Here is a 19522-nt window from a genome sequence, read left to right on the forward strand (position 1 = left end):
CGTTTAAATACATGTCTTGTTTAAATACAAATACTAAGCTCATTCCAGCCATGTCAGGAATACTTAGCTGACACAATCTCGACGCCTCCAAAAGTAGCTCGACTATCTTTACTCCCACAATAACGAGCATTCATAAAGTATCTGTTATAAAACCCTAAAATTAATTAGCCACCCTCTCCTCCCCCTCATCATCCTCATCCCTCCCATACCCCTCCCTCTCCCGCATCCCCCTCCCCACGCCAACCACCCTCTGACTCCGCACCACGCCCCCGACCTTCTCGACGATTCGGCCCACGGCCGAATCCGGCGTCGGACCCCCCATCTCGCCCGTCTTGTTCCCGTAGCCCGCGCCGCCCGTCGACCCGCTGCCCAGCGGCGCGGGATGCGAGTATGGCGTCGTCGAGTCGTGCGACCCGAAGCGGAATTCTGAGTTGTCTTTGCTTGAGGAGGAGGGGGTCGAGGACGAGGACGAGCGCTTGTTGCCTGGTGTGTGTGGAGAATGTGTTAGTGGGTGAATGAGCAGAGGAAGAAGAAGATGGAGAGGAGGAGGAGGAGGCAAGGCAGTGGAAAGGGAAATGGAAAGCTGAATATGTAGTGAAGCGTGCATAGCGCCACCAAAGGCCACCTCTGAGAACAGGATCAAGGACAAGACTGCATCATCAACCAATCAACAACAAAAAAATCCAAGAAAATAGCCTTTCTTCGTACCGAAACCAGCGCCGCCCGTGGTGCCCGAGCCGTGCTTGTCGTGCGGATTGTGGTACGGCGTGTGCGAATCTACCAGGTTGAGCCGCGTGCTGGTGTGTTGGGACTCGAGGTCTGCGGCTGTGTACGAGGGCGCGGTGCGGTTGCCGTAGCCTGCCATTTTTTGTGTATGTATGTATATATGTATTGTAGATGGATAGATGGATAGATGGGGTGATGAGTATCAAGTTTGGAAATTGGGTTGGTCTACAGATGAGCTGTGCTATATACATATATGCTGGGCCATGGTCTGTTGGGCCGCCTGCCAATACCACAGAGGGGTGTGTGTGTGTGCGTGTGAGACGGACGGATATAAGCCTTATGAGGTCACTCTGCTGGAGATGGCGTAGATCGTAGGATGCAGATACATCATAAGAGGATGGCGGTAGGGAGCTAAGCCATGCTTAGCACTCTTATAGGATGCTAGGGTCCTGATTTCGTAGACGGGCGTTGTCAGGCTAAATAACTGGGTGATGTCCCCCGGCTTTTGCATGTCCATTGCGATGAAGCGTCTATATCTGATATTGAGAAACGACCTCCGTACAAGTAGTCCTCTCTACAACCGCACTTCGGCAAACGTGTCAAGGTGGTCTCTAAGCCCACAAACATGTCTTGTTTGGACCGGTCGCTAGCAACGGCGGGCTGAGGCGATAGATAAAGCTGCCCTCTGTGAATGGTAGTTGCCGCTGCTGATCGAGATAAGGATAAGCGTTCCACAAGACTCCGTCCCGTCACTGGCTCCCTTGTTCCCGCCAAGATCTGGGGTATCCCGCGCCATTCGCAAAGGCTGTATGAAAGATTCCAGACCCAGTACGCCAAGACCCATGGATGCCAGCAATGCACGAGGACTTACACGTCGAAAACAAACTCACATCCCGCGATGACCTCATCGCACGTACTTGGACTGTCGTAGTGTGTTAGCAACACTAGGGACATCAGGACCACGACTGCTTACCATGAACTTCTTGTGAAAGTCGGAACGCAGCATGTCGTTGATGAATTCCTTCTTCTTGTTCCTGTCTTCGGTGCCACGTGCTTGGTTCTTGAAAACCACGTCATCGTCCCATCGGCGCTTCATAGTAAAGTCTTTTGCGTTGAGCAGAGGATTGCCGCGTGCGACGTCGATTTCACGTTGCTGCTCCTCTTCGGCTGCGCGTTCGGCCTCCTCTTTCGCTTTGGCTGCAGCACGCTCCTTTTTAATCTTCTCGAGCTCGCGCATCAGGGCCGCGGTTTCGTCTTCTTCGTCTTCGTCACTAGTACACCGTTAGTCAAGTGCGCCAGATCAAAATGCAGCATAGACCTACTCATCGTCGCTGCTCTCGCTCTCACTACTACTGTCGTCGGCATCCACATCCCTGAATTTTTCAAGCACTTCTATTCGCCGCCGCTTCTGAGCTGCTTCATCTTCGTCTGCATCTTCAGCCACTGACACCGCGTCAATCTGACGCTTAGGCGCATTTCCAGGTTCGGCCGCTGCGTCCGGCTCTACGTATGTGCCGTTCTTCTTTGCAATGTAACGTGCCTCGGCCTCCAAGAGCTCGGCGCGCAAGTCGCGCTGGATGTTATCAGCATCTCCACCCTGGCCCGGCTGTCTATGTTTGAGTGTTGTGTGCGCAGGGAGGAGTCGCTGATGGTAGGCGGGTCCTCGCTGAGCTTCTTTGCCGCGTGCGGGATCGAACGTGGGTCTGTGGGCGGTCGTCATTGTAGAATAGTTGGAGTCGGTAGGGTAATTTTAATGAGACGTCGGTTTCGGAAGTCTTGCGTGTGGTGGGCGGTGCCTGTTGTTGATGTACAAAAGATGGCGCACATGGGCTCGCGATGTTCAAGTCGCGCTAAGCATCGGCGTTCACTTTTCCCCGCGCCGCATTTTCCATGCTTGTTCAACAACCAGGACTTCAACCAACAACCACACACTGACCATAGGGGGGTATTATGCCTCGAGAAGCTGAGATATCGCTCAATGAGCGCGAGTTCATTAAACAAGCGCTGCAAGAGCAGATTCGCATCGACCGGCGCACCTTTGACGCCTTTCGTCCACTTGAGCTCACCTTTGGCGACGAATATGGCGTCGCTGACGTGCAATTGGGCAAGACCAGGTACGTGGTAATGGCGGAGTATTGAGTGCGCAAGCTAACAAAGCTCAGAGTCATTGCCCGTATCTCGGTAGACGTGACGACACCACCACCGGAGCGCAAGTTCGATGGCATCTTCCAAATAGTCACAGAGTTCTCACCAATGGCTTCGCCGGCGTTTGAAGTTGGCCGGTACGTCGGAATTATGGCTGGCTATCCAAAAGTGTTTCTGACTTGGTTCTAGCCCTACAGATGCCGAAGTGATCCTCTCGCGCATACTCGAAAAGGCCATTCGTCGCTCCAACGCTCTGGACACCGAGTCACTCTGCATCATCGCCGGCTTACAGTGCTTTGCTCTCCGCGCGGACGTACACATAATCGACCACGACGGTGGTCTCATTGACGCTTCTTGCATAGCCGTCATGGCAGCGCTGCAACACTTTAGGAGACCAGACGTCGTAGTCGAAGGCGAGAAAGCGACCATTCTCAGCGTACGCGAGCGCGAGCCGATTCCATTGTCCATTCTCCACCAACCGCTCTGTGTTACATTCTCCTACTTTGAAGGAGAAATATTCTTGGTGGACGCAAACTTGGCCGAAGAGCAGGTTCGACAAGGAGAGGTGATTGTTACCATGAACAAGCACGGAGAGATTTGCCAGATTGCCAAGTATGGAGGAGCCACCATCAATCCGCTGGCCCTACTGAATTGCACAAACATTGCGCTGGAAAAGGTCAAACAGATAGGCGCATTTATTCAAAAGAGACTCGAAGAAGATGCAAAGGAAAGGGATGCGGGAGGGCTCATGGCTGAATTGAGCGCTGAAAACGCCAGGTGAAGATCTACCAAATAGGAGCATGACGCAAAAGCCCAGGAGTCTGGCCCAGCTATCCAGCCTGCGATGCTTGCAAATAACGAGATCGCACGACCGCGAATCTTTGTCCGCCGAGCCATGTGCTCCACCGGAATATTTCCACTCAAGGACGGGTTGTGGGTCTGTCGATGTTGTGGATCGGCGGTCCGCAGCATCCCTATACCTACATACAAGTACGAGATAGCCGAAACCAGACGGCAAATGGCAGGCTCAAGTGGCAGGATGGGGTGTAGTGAGCAGCTCAGCTCCAACAGGTATAACGACAGGAATGGCTAGTGTATAATTACAGGCATGTGAAAATGGAACGACTAGGTCTCCTGATGCTCGGCAACTGCTCATGAAGAGGTGGTGTGAAGACCTTGTCTAGAATCTGGGGGTTCTGGTTCTGGTTCCGTGATGCAGCTGACAAAGCGCGTCTCCCAGGGATGCTGACGGTCGGACCATGGACTGTGACACCTCGGTTCATGCGCTTTTTGCCATGTTGTCGCCCAACTATGCATCCGAGTTTTGATTCTGGATGCCGCGCACTTTGTAATACATGAGTAGGAAGGAGTTTGGCTTAAACGTGTAGCTACTCGACGTGGCACTTGACATTTCGTGGCCCTTGAATCTCCAATTTTAGCATCCAACCTTGCGTCATAGCAAAATCTCCCGACATTACGTCTTCCAACCAGATCCGTGTCCCAAACATCCGGCGCATCCTCGAATAAGTAAACCTTGTGCCTTCGGTCTGGAACTCTCTTTCTTTCCCTCTTCACCGGCACATTCACAGTCTCTCGTCGTCCAAAATGTCTTCGAAACTAGTGCCCTCCGACCCCGCCAGTGTCATGGTGATTCGTGACGTGGTTCCTCACGTGTTGACCACGCTCTCGGTCCCGTTTTGGAGATTTGGCCGCTTCAAGATTGGCGGAAGGGGAACAATCGGTATGTTGCAGCTTTTCCAGCCATCACGGGCCACTCGCTGACAATTTCCACAGTGCGCCTCGAGTCTGGTGGTCTTGCCGTCTTCTCCCCCGTCGCACTCACCGAAGATGTGAAGCGCAAAGTGTCCGAGATGGGCGAGGTCAAATACATTGCTGCCCTCGACAACGAAGTACGTCTTCCTCCATTTCCAGAGCTTCGCATAGCATAACTAACATACACCGCCCCGCAGCACCACATCTTCCTCGGCCCCTGGCACGCCGAGTACCCCAACGCCCAAGTCATGGGCCCCGAAATGCTTCCTGAGAAGCGCGCAAAGCAGAAGAACGAAAATGTGCCGTTTAGCGTGCTCTTCAGTGCCGACAAGCCCGTGACTTCCATCTCTCCGGAATTCGACGCAGAGTTCGATTGGGAATACGTGCCTTCGCATGTCAACAAAGAAGTCGTTTTCCACCACCGGCCCACCCGCACCCTCATCGAGGCTGACCTCTTGTTCAATCTTCCCGCAACAGAGCAGTTCAGCAAGGCAGGCGTAGACCCAAACACGGGTATTCTAAGCAAGATTTTCAACACGCTGCAAAATACAAAAGGCGACGCAAAGTGGCAGCAGCGCACCGTGTGGTATGGTACTAGTGCGTCTGATCGCGCTGGTTTCTCCAAGAGCATGCAGAAGATTGACAAGTGGGGCTTTGAGCGCATCATTCCGTGCCACGGGGATGTGATTGAGGGCGACGGCAAGGGCATCTTTCAGAAGGTCATGAAGTGGCATTTGGATGGTGTCAAGAGCAAGCACACGTGATTTTTGTTGTTGGTGTCGATCAGGAGAGTAAAGGCGTTTGGGGATTGAAAGAAGTGGAGGCTGAAATTGAGTCGGACACGCAGAGATTGAGGGTTGGTAAAGGTGAAAGCTGAAATTGTCTAGGCACGCAGTGGTTGAGGAGATACCCGTTGATTCCAGATGCTAAATTTCACTTTTTTTCCATTCTGTGACAATCATAGTCTTTGCTATATGCTCGAGAGCCACTTGACAACAAGTCTTACATCGATATCGTCAATGTCTCCATTCATCCTCTCCTCACTATCCCCATTTCAACATCCTGTTCGAAATTCCTCCTCCGCACATCCCGCTCATAATATCCACTCTTCCACCAACCCTTCTCACTCCTCCAAGTTGACTTAATACCAGAAAATGTACGCAGATTCCATCTGGCCCTCTCTGCCGTTAGTTGCGGTGCCAAAACCGCTGCTGGTGGCTGTACCAAGCCATCTTCACGCTGCCCATGTCGTATATTTCCTGGCTGCTGGAACACAACATTCCCCCCTTCTTGCTGCGAGTACCGGTACGACGGATCCAGCCTGAATTGCCTCATCGCATACGTGTTCCCCTCACACCGACCATACATCCACACCTTGCCTGTATAATACACCACACCACCTCCCAAGCCGAGCGTACCGCAAAACGGCGCACAGCCCAGCATGAAAATAGCCACATGAAGGATGAGTTCACCACGCCACGCCCCTTCATCATCGTGCTCATATTGTGTCTTCTGCAAATGCCTGCTCAACCACGGGATGAAGTATACAAGAGATTTCGCGAGCAGGGCCAGGGAGACGAAGACTTGGAGTAGCAGCAGCAGTGCAAGACATGGGATGTGAGATTGGGACGTGGTGATGGATCTCGCGAGAATGAGGGCGTGGAGAGAGATATACTGGATAAAGCCGGTACTTAGTTGCAAGGTTGTTGTGAGTATGTCGATGGGCTTCATAAGAGAGGCAGCGGGGATTGTGGGAGGCGTCGAGGGTTTCTGCGGGTCATGGCGGCAGAGAAGCTGGAATTGGGCATTGCACCATGTCAAGGCAATCAATTACTTGAAATGCTGGTTGGAATGAGTACCATGGAAGGGGTCCAGGGAGGGGATGCAGGGACGATATAGTAGTTCCTTCACGTTATGCTTTTTTGCAAACGGTTCTTCAATATGTGACCCTGCATTCAGGCGGCACGTACTCGAGTCCCAGGCCTTCAAAGACCTTCTTCTCTGCATCTTCGGGTGTTCCATTGACGCCATTCGGCCCTTCAAGCATGATGGCTTCGCCATTAGTTCGGCTGCGAATGCCGCTGCTATCAAATTTCCAGCCCTTGACGGCTTTCGCGTATCGTCGCAGATCTCGCTGAAAGGTCGTGCCACCGCTCCAGCCCAAGACTGCACAACCTACAGTCCGCCATGGCGATACGGTAATGTCGACTCGGCGATGGATGGCAGGATTCTTGGCACTTGGGTTTGCCTTGAGATCCTGTTCTCGGGCCGGCCAGGCGGGATCCTGCCATACTACAAGCGCCTTGTCAAGGGTATCAAAGCCTACCCCAGTGCCTCTTGTAGAACGAAAAGGTAGCGTTTGTTGACCGCGATTAGTGTTTGCCAAACTCATGGTCAAGGTATGCGTGATCCACTCGGCTTCCTCCAAGGATCCTACAATTTCTTGAACCAGGCCCGCTGTACGTTCCAACTCAGGATGCGAGACGATGATATCCACGTCTCCAGATGCCGCCTTACCACGTCTATATCCACCAACAATTGTAACAGTGATACGTTCATCGCGTAGTTTTACAGCATGCTCGCGGACGACTGCAGCTATTTGTTCAACTTCAGCACGGGGAATGGGTTCTTGGAACTCTTCGTAGTACTTGACACCGATTTGTTGCACCCTGTCAAGCTCGTTCCACCCATATTCAATAATGTCATCCAGCTCAGTCCAGTGATTATTGTAGTAAAAATGCCTCGCTGTCTTGGCACCAACGCCCCATATGTTGTAGAACAAGCGCAAGACCTTCATTGCCTCGTCATCCTCGTAGTCTTCGACAGCCTGGATCTTGCCCGTGTTCTTCCATTCCACAAACAAGGCCGCCGTCTTCTCATCACACCCTGGTAATCGCGCAAGCTCACGTGGATGGCAGAGTTTCCACGGGTAAGCAGCAATCGACGCAATGATTGTTGAGTAAGCGCGCACGCCAATTTCGTCGTCGATAAGGGTCCGAGCGGTCCTGATTTTCCTGAGTTGGTTAAGAAAGACCTCATTCGGCCCGTTGCCAAGAGTGAAGCGCTGGCACGCATACTTGAGACCTAGTTTCACCCACTCGGGCGGTGGTGGTAAGTCACTATCCTCACCTTCATACTCGCTCGTGGTTTGCTGAAGCAGATGCGCAGCTTGCGAAGTGTATGAGCGAGTGATAGACTGGGAAGAAGAGGCATAGCTCTTGCCTTCAAAACGTCGAGACGTCTTATTGCCGAATCGATGAGGCTGGTGTGGAGGTTTGGTAGCCAAGAGCGCCTGGGACACGGGTTGATGTTTTGGTATTACAGAAACGATGTTTTTGGCTAGCTCGAGATTGGCTGGCTTTGGTCGTTGTTGCACTTTCCCTTTAAACACCAAGTTATCGCCTAGGGGAACGACATGGCCCGCGGCCACACAAGCCTCTATCCAGTCCATTTTTATGACCCAGACGAGGTCATCTTTTGAATTATTCTCAAACATCTGTGCAAGATGAACTTCGTCTTGAGCCAACGGTGACGAAAACGGTGAAGTACGCCGCCTCTTATTCGGCGCTTCAGCTTCAGCTTCCGAGTAGTCTCCGGCTGCTAAGATGTTGCTATGTTCTTCTTTGATAAGGGAATATCTCTGATTGGCAGAAGCGGTCGTGACTGGCGATCCGATGGCTCTCTGCTTCTTATGCGGATGAGTGGACACCTTTGCATGCGTCGCTGTGCGCTTGGTGCCCGCGACTTCGTCAACAACCAGTTTTCGCGACCGCAACTCGAACTCGGCTCTTCTCTTCGTCCCCACCCTACCAACGAACATCTTGGCCCTCGACATGTCGCTGGTCAGCGGGGCGTCGTGCTGGCGCAGCGTGTTGGTGAGGGCGCCCTCTTCATTGTCGCTCAAATGCGCACTGAGGATGGCAATGGGTGGAAGCTGGCTGAGATGGAGGCGTGGAGGCGAAGGAGGACTGCAGTCCATATCGGGTAATAGCAGGCTGGGGCGCAGATGTCGGGCCAGGATGGTCAGAATGTGTCGAAAAAGCGTGTCCCGTTTCCCCGAGGGTCGGGCCTAAAGGTGCGAGCACAAGCAACCATTGTACGTGCAGAAGCGCCGGTGTCCAAGCGGCGACAGCTGGGAGTAGCGAGCGATGCAAATGCGTATATCGGCAGCCCCGGGACCTGAGGTTGGGAGTGGGTGAGTTGGGAGAGTGTGGATAGCGGGCGTGGGTGACGTCGGGGTGAGGTAGGACTGGGAGGCTTGGCAGGCTTTCCCTTGGCGCAATTGTTTCAACACAACCACAACTGACGAGGCCACCCAGCCCGCCTCACGTCAGGCCCGTGCGCGCGCGGGCGGTTTGCCGCTAGTGGTAGTGCCCGCCTTGACGCGCAATCCAACTGCGACGTCGGTTTCACCCCAGCCCGCTTTCTAGTCGCTTTCCGCAATCCCTCCAGCCCATCGCTCGGCGTAATCATCCCTCCCCCAATCCGGAGTCAACCACCTTTCTCCTAGTAGCAGCTGCTACGCCAGCCAAGCAGCGGCATCCACTCCCAAGTCTGTCCCGTCCCTCGCATCCAGAAACCCCGCAACCATTCAGCCGCAGGTCCCAAGGCCGGCGCCGTGTTTCAGAAAGGAACGCCAGGAAAGGCCCTCATAGTCCTGGGCGTGCTGAATCATGCAGCCAGGTACGCCTTCATGCAGTACGACGGCCGCGCGCCTACCCATCCCCAGGCTATTTACATGGCGCTGCCGTCATGCCATGGTTGGTCCGATTCCACGGCACCATGCCTGCTAGGCTGCCCCAGGCTGTCGCTATATGGTTTCCTTGCGCCTCACTTGCCGATCCGGCGTCCTTTTATGCGTCCATGGCGTTTCGGAATTATGACAGCAACACTCAACCTGTTCGTCAGCCAGTGAGCTTTGTCCCGCGGATGCATTTATAGTACACTTCATCTGGGCATGGGTAATGTTTGGCGGGGTCTACGGTACTTATACACACATATCCTTCTCGGTCAACTATTACCCCCGACTGTACCCGCAACGGATATATTCGACCGCAACTCACCTAGCAGCGGTAATCCGTGTGGCTCCTGGTCTGTCATTTTCGTGCTAAACCATTCATCTTGCACCGACTCCCCTCTTTTCTTCATTTCGCTACTTTTGACAAGAGCGCTGGTCTATTAGTGTGCCTCGAGAACCACACCCATATAGCTTTGATAGCTATACATCCAATAGACTCGTACTGTCGACGTCATCCATCCATCTTCTTCCCTGCCGTCTTGCTTCCAGCATGCGCTCCCACATCCTCGTGGCCCTCGTGGCCCTCTTCACGCTGGCATGTGCAATGCCAATCACACCATCAGCCCCTCGCCTTCAGAGGCGGGCCGAGCAATTTCGACTGCTAGGCCTGCGAGAGGTACGTCATGCTGCTCGCGTGAAGCTCCACCTTGACCAGCACCGTGGCTAACTGGACTAGTTTGAGATTGCTGAACGCCTATCGGCTACTATGTCACCAGCTCACGTCGACACATGGCGCGTTCACCTCAACAACAAGTTTCATGCCCTCATGGATTCTTTGTCAGAATCAGACGAAACCAACTCGCTGTACAACGACGAAGTAGACGAAGACTTCTCGGGCGACATCGCACCTGGTACTCTGGAATCACCCCAGGCCCTGCCTAAAGCCTCCACCAAAGAAGCAGGCTTCCTTGACAGGCTATGTGCCATGTTCCACCGAGCTGAGAGCAGTTTTGGTTATGAAGGCAAGGAGCTAGAGCTGCGCCGACCCGGAGGGGTGCCAAACTGGAAACAGTCGTTTGGGAATTTCAAACGGCGGGCTTCATAAATTTCAAATTCCAATCATTCCAACTTCATCTCCTCACGATACATGTTAAAAGTGCTGGGCATGATGACTTGTTCTTTCAAAATACAAGAAGAAAGTTCGATCATTGATATTGCTACGTTATACCCTTCCACATCTATCGCTACGCCTGTTCAGCAGATTGCCAACCCTATGATGATAATGATGCCACAAAACGCCAATCCCTGTGCCAAAAAAAGACTGACAACAATCAGACCCCCATGGTGAAGTCGTGTTCTATACCTGGTGTGACACTGTCGCATGTTAGCATGACACCTTTCTTGATGAGAGTCAAAACTCACCTGGCCATGAATTTCAGGAAGACGACCAGGTACTGATCCACTCTAATAGCTACTTCGTCGTCGTCACCCTCGCTCAACACTTCCCAGTCGTCCTTGGCCTCTTCGCCATCCTTGCTCTTGGCTTGCTCAGTTAGTTTCAGTAACCGCGTGTCGTCGACGAGCGCCTCCATGCCGCTATCGAGCTTGCTCACGTCTTTGCCAGCCTTGAGTTTGGTGAGCCGCAGCTTCAACGCAGCGTCGGCGCGGTCGAGCAGCACTTTCATCACCGACGCGTGTTTGCAAGGATGCACCGAGGCAGTCTTGAGAGGGTTCTCAAAGAAGGGAAAGTCCTCGATAGTGACTGTCTTGTCTTTGTAGTCTCCCACAATGTCCTCCATCATCTCTTGGGGCTTTAGCGGGACAGAGGTGGAGCCGTAGCCAGAGAGATATAATCGCGGAGTCCGGTAGTGCGCCGAGTATGTGATGTAGAGAGTATATGTGCGCAGAGGACTACAGAGTACGTCAGCAGGTCTTCTTCTTCTCCAGGCAGCATGGTGGGCGCAGGTGGTGGGCAGGCATACGCTTGGGTGTTTGACTCGGCCTGCGGGTCCCTGATGATGGCCTCGTCATCGTCTTCGATATCCTCCATGTCGGGTATCTCGTCGTCGTCTTCTGCTGCGCCGAGGTTGCCGCTCTCGTCCACGGTCCGCACGTCGCGGACCTTGGCCTCCTGGCTAGCTGCCATGCCGCCGGTGCGCAGCCAGCCGTCGTCGTCGGTTGCGCCCTCTCCAGCAGCGAAGCCGTCTCTGACTATGGTTTCATCCTGGCCAGCCTCTCCGGCAAAGTTGTCGTCGAGCCGTCGGTGGCAGGGCACGCCGCGCGTTACCAAGAACTGCTTCCCCTCGGGCAGGTATGAGACGCGTTTCGAGGGCGACGAGGCATCAGCCCACTGCCAAGAAGGGAACTTGAAGACAAGAAAGTCGCCGGCGAGCACAAACTCCTCTGGTGTTATCTGGCCCGTCTCGCGGAAGGTCGATGTGTGGCTGATGGCGGCGGTGCGCTCGCGGAAAGTGTCTATGTACGACCTGACAAAGTTGTAGGCCATGGCGAGAGCTGGGGCGGGTGCTTTGTCTGGGCGTGTTGTCGTGGTGGTGTGTAGTCGTGTTGTGTTGTATGGGCGTGTTTGGTACCTGCTGAATGAATGCTTGGAGGGGCGGCGGGGTCGATGGTGCCTGGCCGTGCGTGGGCCCAACTGGCGCGCGACCACACACGAGCCACCGCTAAGTCGCAGCAAGCCGTCATCCGTCATCTGTCATCCCTCTCTCTCACCTGCGCCCGACCTCTCCACCCGCCACTCGTCACAAGACAAAGCCCAGCCCCGTCCCTCACCGTCTTTTGTCACGCTTCTCTTCTACCCTTCGGTGACGCAGCTGTGTTTCAAGCCTGTCAAGTGCCCATTCTGTGCTGTGCTGCTCAGGCTTCCCTGTCCCGCTTCACAGCCTGGTGCAAGGTTGCTCGATTGGATATGCTACCGAGCGACACTGGCCTTCCATGGGTTACTGCGACTGCTCCTATTCCTTGATCTCCAGTCGCTGGAAACGGTCACCACGATTGCATCTCAATAGTCGCAAGAAGAGAGTCCCGGTCAATTCCGAATCATACCCACGAGCACTACGGAAACACGAAAAGGCCCTGGCGCCTTTTTGCTTCCTTGCATGCAACACCTCAATATGCTGTGCAACGGCTAATACGAAGCTTTCTGATAGGCCTCGATCGCTAACGAAACAACGAGGCAAATTGGTGATACCAGTCCGTCTGGTACCCATTCACTGTTATCCAGGTTGCACCTTCACGCAACATTCGCATGGAAAAATACGCTTACTCTGTCTGTGCTGGCCAGATTTATGCGCCCTCGATCAAGTGAGGATTGGGCGTGTTCTACAACCGCAGTTCGGGCCACTCTTCTGCTGCTGCTACGCATTTCTATACGCCTCGGAGATAACAGCCGCCTTGTCAAGATTGCGCTCAACCCGCATCTGATGGCCACCTCGCGTTCTTTTCCTGTCTTCTGATTCGACCCTACGGTTCATTGGTGCCACAATGCGTCTCTACGCTTCAGGAAAGGCGAACAACTTCCCACAACCTGCTCAAAGCTTCATGCGATTGTAGGAACTCCGTCACTCCAATGCCCTTAGAGAGACTGTACTATCTCGGACTATTCAACAGAATACTTCCACACTAACACACAGCAAATTACATGTGTTACGATGTCAGGAGACTCTACGCCCAGCCTTCCTCGCAGAATGACATTTGCTCCGGAATGAATGGTCTTGGGAAAAGCAAACAACTTACATTCGCCATCAGTAACAGGCTCCTAACACTCCACATACTTGCTTCCTATTCCAGCAACATTTCCCTGCAGCCACACGGAACGTATCCACATGTGTCCTTCAATACTGAGATGCTATAGTGATTGCTTCGACATACTCTACCTCCCTTCCAAACGAAAACAATGTCCTGGCCACGTTTTCATATCCTTTGTCATTCTGCTTGACACATTCCTACTGAATTGTTATGATATCCTTTTCAGGAAACGACAGCTTTGATCAGATGTCGGTTTCCGGCTAGGCATATGCAGTGACCCGCGCACAAGAGTGCGGGTCTTTGAAAGCAACATGCTCTACAGACACTGACAAATCCAGGCTCAATGACGTTATCTGCGAGAGATCAATCCAACGGGGATCTGCAGCGGATCTTCTGTAGCCCCACATGTTCATGTGTAATATCGTTCTCTAGTGATGAGAAGTATCGCTAAGAATCCATCTGACTGTTTTCGGAAATCATCATCGCCAGACGGCCTCAAACCGTGCGACTTATAAAAAATTCGAGCCCAAATACTTCCAATTGTATTTTCCTTCTCGCAAAATCGTATGTATGACTAGGAGCTGCGTAATCAGCAACTGCAAGACGCGCATATTCCGTTGGCGCGTTTTGCGACTCGAAACTCATCTTAGCTACTCAGGCATCCTAGGAAAATACAGTACTACAGCGCAGGCTGTCGATCATGCACCTCGATTCTTTTCTGGAAATACCTCCGTGTGAGGGATATTCAGTTTGTATGTTTCATCGAACCATTGAGGGGGTTGTGGTCCCTGATGGTATGTGCCTTGTCGGGAACGTGCTTTCAACAATAGGCTAACGAGACCAAGCTGCATGCAGCTCGAAGGCCTTTCCCCCCCATCCACGACAGTTTGTGACTTGGTGGCTCACTCTAATATACACGCGGAGATTACGGTGCACAGCGTCATGTCAAAAGTTCGACATGAGTCACAATCTCGACTAGACTGACATCTGTAACGTGAACGACTAGCGCGGGATCGAAAACAAAGCGAGTGCGAGTACATGGCAACTCTCCAGTTTCTACAATGCAAAGTTCACAGGCTAACACTCGGCCTGTCAGGCTATAAAGCCTCGTGCGTCACTGGGAAGTCATGGACGAACCCAGCAATCAGAAACAAATCATCAAGTGCACGACTATATCTAGCCGCCAATCCTAAAGATTGGTGTATTTACACCTATATATTCTTTTGCGCGTTCCGCCTATCAGCAGTTGTATACACGTCACATTGTATGCCGGTATTCATGGCAGACCCCAGATCTACGAAAGATGGCGCTCAGCCGAGATGTGGAGGGCAACGTCCGGAGGAGCCATATATCAAGCCTGACGTTGGTGCACTACTTTCCGTTTTACAATATAGCTACTAACATGCTTTTGATTATTCTAGTATTTCTGAAACCTCCCAAGCCAGCCCAAACGCACCATGCACAATCGCAGTCGTTTTCACACCTCACTCACGATACTTGCTGGCCATGTAAAGAAATTGGAAAAAAACCCCCATTCTTCCCCATGGCTTCGGCCGTCAATCTATCTTGTTGCCCTCTCATTTTTCCCGCCTAAAGTTTTCATACTCCAAGAACAAGGCACGTGGCTTATGATTGTTGATGACTTATTTATTTTCTTTCCTCTTTCCTTATTCCATCTACTAAAAAAACAAAGGAATGCACAGACATGTGTTTGCTAAGTGAAAGGGCATCGTTAGCTACAGTAATTAAACTATATGTTAGACTACAAACATCGAGTCACGTGATGTGCAACGAAACCTCATCCTTCGGGTCGGCAGTGTCTGAGTCTTTGTCATGTATGCACCGCAGTGAACTCGGCCATTGAAATAGAATACATACACAGTCACTCATGTTAGTACAATGGTCCAGCACACATAGACTTTTGATCATCACCATCGTCACTGCACTGCGAAACCAACATGGCCTAGACTCTTAGCAATGAGCACAATGGTAAGAAGAAAAAAAACCTCAAATACAAATTTATATCTATACTGCATACAAAAGAAGTGCAAGGAAACCCTTGCTCTGTTCAAACAAGCACGCACACATACTCGCACATACATACACACTTTGGTGAAAACACAAAGAGATCAGAGAGAGACAGAACATCATGCCCACACACACAACACATATATAGAGTAGAGGAAAACTTATTTTTCTTGCGTCATGTCGCCATACATCATTCCATCGAACCGTCGTCTCGCCCACCAATCATCCTCGCGTATAGTCCCTCTCTCTCCTTCTCCCTCGAGCATAACTACGCCACCTCGTCGCCAGAGAAAAAAGCATTCTTTTAGCCATGTAACAGGAGAAGGAGAGAAAGAGACCTTGAAGACGGGACCATGCAAAGAGGGAAAGAACAAGGACAAATTCGTTGCAAGAAAACTCCGTCCAACGCCAAGCAAGTTTGTGGGTGAGCGAGTGACGGCGACAAAAGAAAAAAGGTGATTTCCAACCCCGTGTCATCAAATCGAGACCAAAAAGGATGGTGATCATATGATGGACAAGTATAGTGTTGTGAAGCGTTTTGCAGTATGCTCGCCAACAGGTACATAAGCGCAGAGATCAGAATCATATACAGGAAGATGGTACTGCTTTCCCTTGCAACACCGCAAAATCTAGAAACACATGAGCCCCAAACGCCCTCCCAGCGAGACATTCATCTCTAGGGGGACGTTAACGGCGGATGCTCGTTGCAGGTGAGGCATTTCTGCTTACTCTGCCACGTCGCTGGTTGCCGCCAGCGGCCTGTTGGTGCTGAGGTGGCATGTACATGCCGTATGGTGGATACATGCCCGGCATGCCTTGGCCAGCGAGGTTGGCTGGCTGCATCATCGGAGAGCCGTTGAAGCTGCCGGGACCAGCAACAGGTGAGGCGTTGCGGTAGGCGTCCATGCCGGGAACTGGTGGCTGGAAGCCGTTCATCTGGGGATAGAACTGACCCTGTCGAGCCAAGAGCTGCTGGTATTGCATTTGCTGTTGGTTGTTCATGCCCGGCATGTTCGGCATGTACCCACCCATGGGGAATTGGTCAAAGCCGTTGGAATCCATGCTTGTCGTGCGCTGGAGCGCTACAGGATCAAAGCCAGGGGCGGGGCCCTGGTAGAAATTGCCGGCGTTTGGCGGTCCCGACGCAACACTGTCCTTGGATGCTGGCCGAGTCGCGGAATGGTCACGTGGGCCAGGTCCGCCGCGGGTCGACAGACCGACCTCATCCATGAGTCGCTTGTAGCCCTGCTGTGGCTGTGCCTTGATGCGCAGTAGCACGTTGCGCACGTTCTGCACAACATCTGCACGAATCTGCTCGTCGAAGAAAGGCGTAGTAAGGACCTTGAAGATCAAGGTAGCCCCGCAGTTCTGATCAGCCAGGATGCTTTCCAGCACTTGGTCGTTTGGTGAGAAGAAGAGCGCTTGCAGAATCGTATCGCGGGCTTCTGGCTCGTTGCGTTGGTTAATGATCTTGAGGACGGTCAGGTACGCGACCTTGTGGGTACACAGGTGGACAATGTGCGGAACCAGGCGAGGAGCCAGGACGGTACGTCTCCTTGGGAATGTGCAAGTGTCGAGAAACCAGGTCAGGAGCAGAGCACCGTTGGCGTTGGTCGCCAACTGGACGCTGTGAAGAGCAATCGCGGCAGCCACCATGCGCTGTTGATCCTTGGTGGCATAGTGGCTCTCCAAGCAAGCACGCATAGCACGAGCACCGAAGCGGCCCTGGGCGAGGTTCCACAGCCTACCGAGCATCACTTCAAAGATGAAATCATTGAACTGCTGGTACTTGAGGCATCCCTGCATGACATAGTTGCCAAACTGGTCGAGGAAGAGAGCCATGGCATAGGGTCGAACAGCATCAACAACCATCTTCTGCATCGTTTCAGACTTGGAGACATCGATAATCTTTTGAGCGGCCCAGGTTCCGTTCTTGTGAACACCAATCTTGGCAAGGTGGGGAGCAATCTCGCGGAGCATGGCCTCCTTGGTGGGTTCTTCACAGAACTCGAACAGCTTCTGCACGACTGTGTTGCCGAGGTAGTCGGACGATAGCTCAGCAATCTCAGGAAGCATGGCAATGGCAATGTTCTCAATGTCTTCCTTTGAGCACGAGCCATTGTCAATGCGCTTGCGGATCTCCCGCAATCTGGGGGCATCGTGGATGCGCGTGTGGCTTGGCTCCTCGACCGATGGAATCTCATCAACATAGTTGTTGAACTGAACAGCCTTCTCAACCTTTGTGGAAATTCTCGTCTGCTCTTCATCGGTAGCACCCAGGTCTTTCACAATCTGGATGATGTCGTTGCGGATGTCGCTAAGCTCTGGTGTGGTCAATGGCACGCTTGCAGGAACGCTGTTAATCTTAGCAGTGGATGCAGAACCAGCCGCACCTTCAGCCTGGCCCTTGGAGAGTGGGTCCGGGCTTGGCGAGGGGAAGAGACCATTGTGACCTGGTGTGGCTGCGGCACTTGGGATCTTGGCATAGCCAATGCGGACAGGACCAGCGCCAGGGAAGATTTCCTTTCCGTTCAGAGTCGACTTGGCCTGAACAGCACTCTCGAGATTTTCGTAGTTAACGAAACCACAGTTCTTGTGGGTAAGAACACGTGTAGACTCAATGTTGCCATACTGAGCAAAGATGACCTGAAGCGACGAAACAGTGGTGGAAGAGGGGATGTTGCCAAGCCACAACGAACGAGTAGGACCCTCCAAAGTTCCGTCGTCTCCCAAGTTGGAGCCAGGCAAGTGGAGCTTCTTGACAGCCTCCGTGAGGTTGTACTCGGCATCTTCTGTCATGTCACCAGATCCCATACCATTGTCGAAGCGTCCCATGGCAGGCAGATAGGGGCGCATTCCGCCTCGCGAGGGAGCATCAAGCACACCAGCAGTTCGGGCTCTGGGGCGTGCGTTGGAAGCAATATTGGCAAACGCCTGAACTTCGAGGTTGTGCTGGCGGACAGCTTCGTGGATCAGCAGTGCATTTGCTTCAGCAGGCGTCATGGCACCACTGTAGGCGGCATACTGATCCTCCTCGTCCTCGGCATACTTTTCCTTTGCATTGACCGAGTACGAACGGAAGCGATTGGCGCTGTTGGAACTCTGGCTGTTTGCATTGCGCTGGCTTTCCAGTAGGAGCTCAATGTCTGACGGAGCCAGGGTAGCCCGGGCGGGCTGAGGCGTATCGACCAAGCCGAGGTAGTCAAGCGTCTTGACGTCCGTATCGGCAAGTGAATCACGAGAAAATGAGGATCTCGGCGAGCCCGGTCCATTCGAGGGCACCGAGGCAATGCTTTGGAGGGTGCTGCTGCGGTCACGGCTGTTTGACCACCCATTGGAAAAGATGGGGTTGCCGAAAGGCGAGGTCGAGGGTGGGAGGTAGCCTGGTCGTTGAGGCATTGAGCCCGCACGAAGGCGCGAGAGCAGTGCCGACTTGGCGGCAGCGTTGGTAGACCCAAGAGCGCTGAAGCTTGAAGTGTCGGTTGGTGTACCTGGACCCGGCTTGAAGGGACTTGTGGAAGGCGTTGGTCGCGAGCTCTTTGGGAGAAGCGAAGAGGCAGACATGAGTCCCGGCGGAGCAGCGGATGGAGAGAAGCGCGAGGGAAGGGTACCGGCGCGGGCACGACGACCCGAAGACGGCGCAGCTGAAGCGGTGTCGGGCACGGTGTTGTTGAAATCGGGGAAGCTCAGGCTCTCGCTGTTGGGAGACTCTGGAATCGTCTCGCGCAATGGCGTCGAGTTACCACTAGTAGGAGGGCCCCACATCTGTGGGTTCAAGCCTTCCTGTGCTTGGATTTCGCGTGCACTGTGGCATGTGTTAGTTCGAGTCGTGCCTTGTCTCAGGGTGCGACAAACCGTTTGGAAAATAGTCTACCGCCATATTCATGCGATGGGGAGCCAGCACCCAGCCTGGTGCTGGCGGCAGCGGCGCCGAGCGGGTTCGACGTGTTTCCCGAGAAGCGGAGGGAGCCGCTGTTGGGCGGCTCGACGGGCGACGTGTTGCCAGTCGACGAGGAGCCCGAGTGCGGGGGCTGGGGCAGCTGGGGGATGTAGTTGAGGTTGATGTGGTGGTCGGGGCGGTTGGAGGGGGGAGCCATTATGGATTACAGACCCGGATTGTAACGGCGATAGTCTAATACGGCAAAGACGGTCGTGCTGACTCGGTTACCGGAAGCCAGGGTAGTTGGGGTGAAAAAATACGCGGGTTGGTGCCGGCCAAAGGAATGTGAGGCAACGACGACGACGGAGGGCGGCGGCGGTTGGATCCAGTCCGGATGATGCGCGATTGTCGGGGAGCAGCAGAAGAGGGACTCGCTGGGCCTTAATTGGGAGCCGAGTATGGGCCGG

The 19522-nt window shown here is 53.2% G+C and overlaps 8 protein-coding genes across 8 annotated transcripts; 3 read left to right on the forward strand and 5 right to left on the reverse strand.

Annotated features, from left to right (window-relative positions):
- Positions 1-18: 18 nt before the first annotated feature.
- Positions 19-865, reverse strand: SETTUDRAFT_180570 (uncharacterized protein; the record flags this gene model as incomplete). Its single annotated transcript, XM_008030946.1, has 2 exons — positions 19-651; positions 709-865. The coding sequence occupies 2 exons, from the start codon at positions 863-865 to the stop codon at positions 161-163; spliced, it is 648 nt and encodes a 215-aa protein (XP_008029137.1). The 3' UTR covers positions 19-160.
- A 765-nt stretch (positions 866-1630) lies between these two features.
- On the reverse strand, positions 1631-2446 carry SETTUDRAFT_22122 (uncharacterized protein; the record flags this gene model as incomplete). The annotated part of the gene is made up of 3 exons (XM_008030550.1): positions 1631-1648; positions 1700-1997; positions 2049-2446. The coding sequence occupies 3 exons, from the start codon at positions 2444-2446 to the stop codon at positions 1631-1633; spliced, it is 714 nt and encodes a 237-aa protein (XP_008028741.1).
- A 222-nt stretch (positions 2447-2668) lies between these two features.
- Positions 2669-4029, forward strand: SETTUDRAFT_164808 (uncharacterized protein). Its single transcript, XM_008030947.1, has 3 exons — positions 2669-2840; positions 2889-3008; positions 3061-4029. The coding sequence occupies exons 1-3, from the start codon at positions 2677-2679 to the stop codon at positions 3650-3652; spliced, it is 876 nt and encodes a 291-aa protein (XP_008029138.1). The 5' UTR covers positions 2669-2676; the 3' UTR covers positions 3653-4029.
- Positions 4030-4193: 164 nt separating this feature from the next.
- SETTUDRAFT_164809 (uncharacterized protein) lies at positions 4194-5631 on the forward strand. The gene is made up of 3 exons (XM_008030948.1): positions 4194-4612; positions 4666-4781; positions 4842-5631. Exons 1-3 carry the CDS (start codon positions 4477-4479, stop codon positions 5406-5408), a joined length of 819 nt encoding a protein of 272 aa, XP_008029139.1. The 5' UTR covers positions 4194-4476; the 3' UTR covers positions 5409-5631.
- An 819-nt stretch (positions 5632-6450) lies between these two features.
- On the reverse strand, positions 6451-8733 carry SETTUDRAFT_139964 (uncharacterized protein). The gene has a single exon (XM_008030949.1). The coding sequence runs from the start codon at positions 8621-8623 to the stop codon at positions 6581-6583; it is 2043 nt and encodes a 680-aa protein (XP_008029140.1). The 5' UTR covers positions 8624-8733; the 3' UTR covers positions 6451-6580.
- A 1199-nt stretch (positions 8734-9932) lies between these two features.
- SETTUDRAFT_155954 (uncharacterized protein) lies at positions 9933-10487 on the forward strand (the record flags this gene model as incomplete). Its single annotated transcript, XM_008030950.1, has 2 exons — positions 9933-10058; positions 10119-10487. The coding sequence occupies 2 exons, from the start codon at positions 9933-9935 to the stop codon at positions 10485-10487; spliced, it is 495 nt and encodes a 164-aa protein (XP_008029141.1).
- Positions 10488-10557: 70 nt separating this feature from the next.
- Positions 10558-11929, reverse strand: SETTUDRAFT_164811 (uncharacterized protein). Its single transcript, XM_008030951.1, has 3 exons — positions 11365-11929; positions 10805-11293; positions 10558-10756 (listed from the first exon to the last, which is right to left on the reverse strand). Exons 1-3 carry the CDS (start codon positions 11886-11888, stop codon positions 10714-10716), a joined length of 1056 nt encoding a protein of 351 aa, XP_008029142.1. The 5' UTR covers positions 11889-11929; the 3' UTR covers positions 10558-10713.
- Positions 11930-15862: 3933 nt separating this feature from the next.
- On the reverse strand, positions 15863-19272 carry SETTUDRAFT_93809 (uncharacterized protein; the record flags this gene model as incomplete). The annotated part of the gene is made up of 2 exons (XM_008030952.1): positions 15863-18980; positions 19031-19272. 2 exons carry the CDS (start codon positions 19270-19272, stop codon positions 15863-15865), a joined length of 3360 nt encoding a protein of 1119 aa, XP_008029143.1.
- Positions 19273-19522: the final 250 nt, after the last annotated feature.

Source organism: Exserohilum turcica (genome assembly GCF_000359705.1).
Source record: "Exserohilum turcica Et28A unplaced genomic scaffold SETTUscaffold_5, whole genome shotgun sequence".
Classification (NCBI taxonomy): domain Eukaryota; kingdom Fungi; phylum Ascomycota; class Dothideomycetes; order Pleosporales; family Pleosporaceae; genus Exserohilum; species Exserohilum turcicum.

What these genes read in the sequence shown, in the direction of transcription:
- SETTUDRAFT_164808 (XM_008030947.1), top strand. Translation starts at nt 2,677, where the DNA reads ATGCCTCGAGAAGCTGAGATATCGCTCAATGAGCGCGAGTTCATTAAA. An exon ending in GTGCAATTGGGCAAGACCAG is followed by an intron (nt 2,841 to 2,888) that starts GTACGTGGTAAT and finishes AACAAAGCTCAG; the next exon opens with AGTCATTGCCCGTATCTCGG. An exon ending in CCGGCGTTTGAAGTTGGCCG is followed by an intron (nt 3,009 to 3,060) that starts GTACGTCGGAAT and finishes ACTTGGTTCTAG; the next exon opens with CCCTACAGATGCCGAAGTGA.
- SETTUDRAFT_164809 (XM_008030948.1), top strand. Translation starts at nt 4,477, where the DNA reads ATGTCTTCGAAACTAGTGCCCTCCGACCCCGCCAGTGTCATGGTGATT. An exon ending in TGGCGGAAGGGGAACAATCG is followed by an intron (nt 4,613 to 4,665) that starts GTATGTTGCAGC and finishes CAATTTCCACAG; the next exon opens with TGCGCCTCGAGTCTGGTGGT. An exon ending in TTGCTGCCCTCGACAACGAA is followed by an intron (nt 4,782 to 4,841) that starts GTACGTCTTCCT and finishes ACCGCCCCGCAG; the next exon opens with CACCACATCTTCCTCGGCCC.
- SETTUDRAFT_139964 (XM_008030949.1), bottom strand. Translation starts at nt 8,623, where the DNA reads ATGGACTGCAGTCCTCCTTCGCCTCCACGCCTCCATCTCAGCCAGCTT.
- SETTUDRAFT_164811 (XM_008030951.1), bottom strand. Translation starts at nt 11,888, where the DNA reads ATGGCCTACAACTTTGTCAGGTCGTACATAGACACTTTCCGCGAGCGC. An exon ending in GCCGAGTCAAACACCCAAGC is followed by an intron (nt 11,294 to 11,364) that starts GTATGCCTGCCC and finishes CGTACTCTGTAG; the next exon opens with TCCTCTGCGCACATATACTC. An exon ending in TTCCTGAAATTCATGGCCAG is followed by an intron (nt 10,757 to 10,804) that starts GTGAGTTTTGAC and finishes AACATGCGACAG; the next exon opens with TGTCACACCAGGTATAGAAC.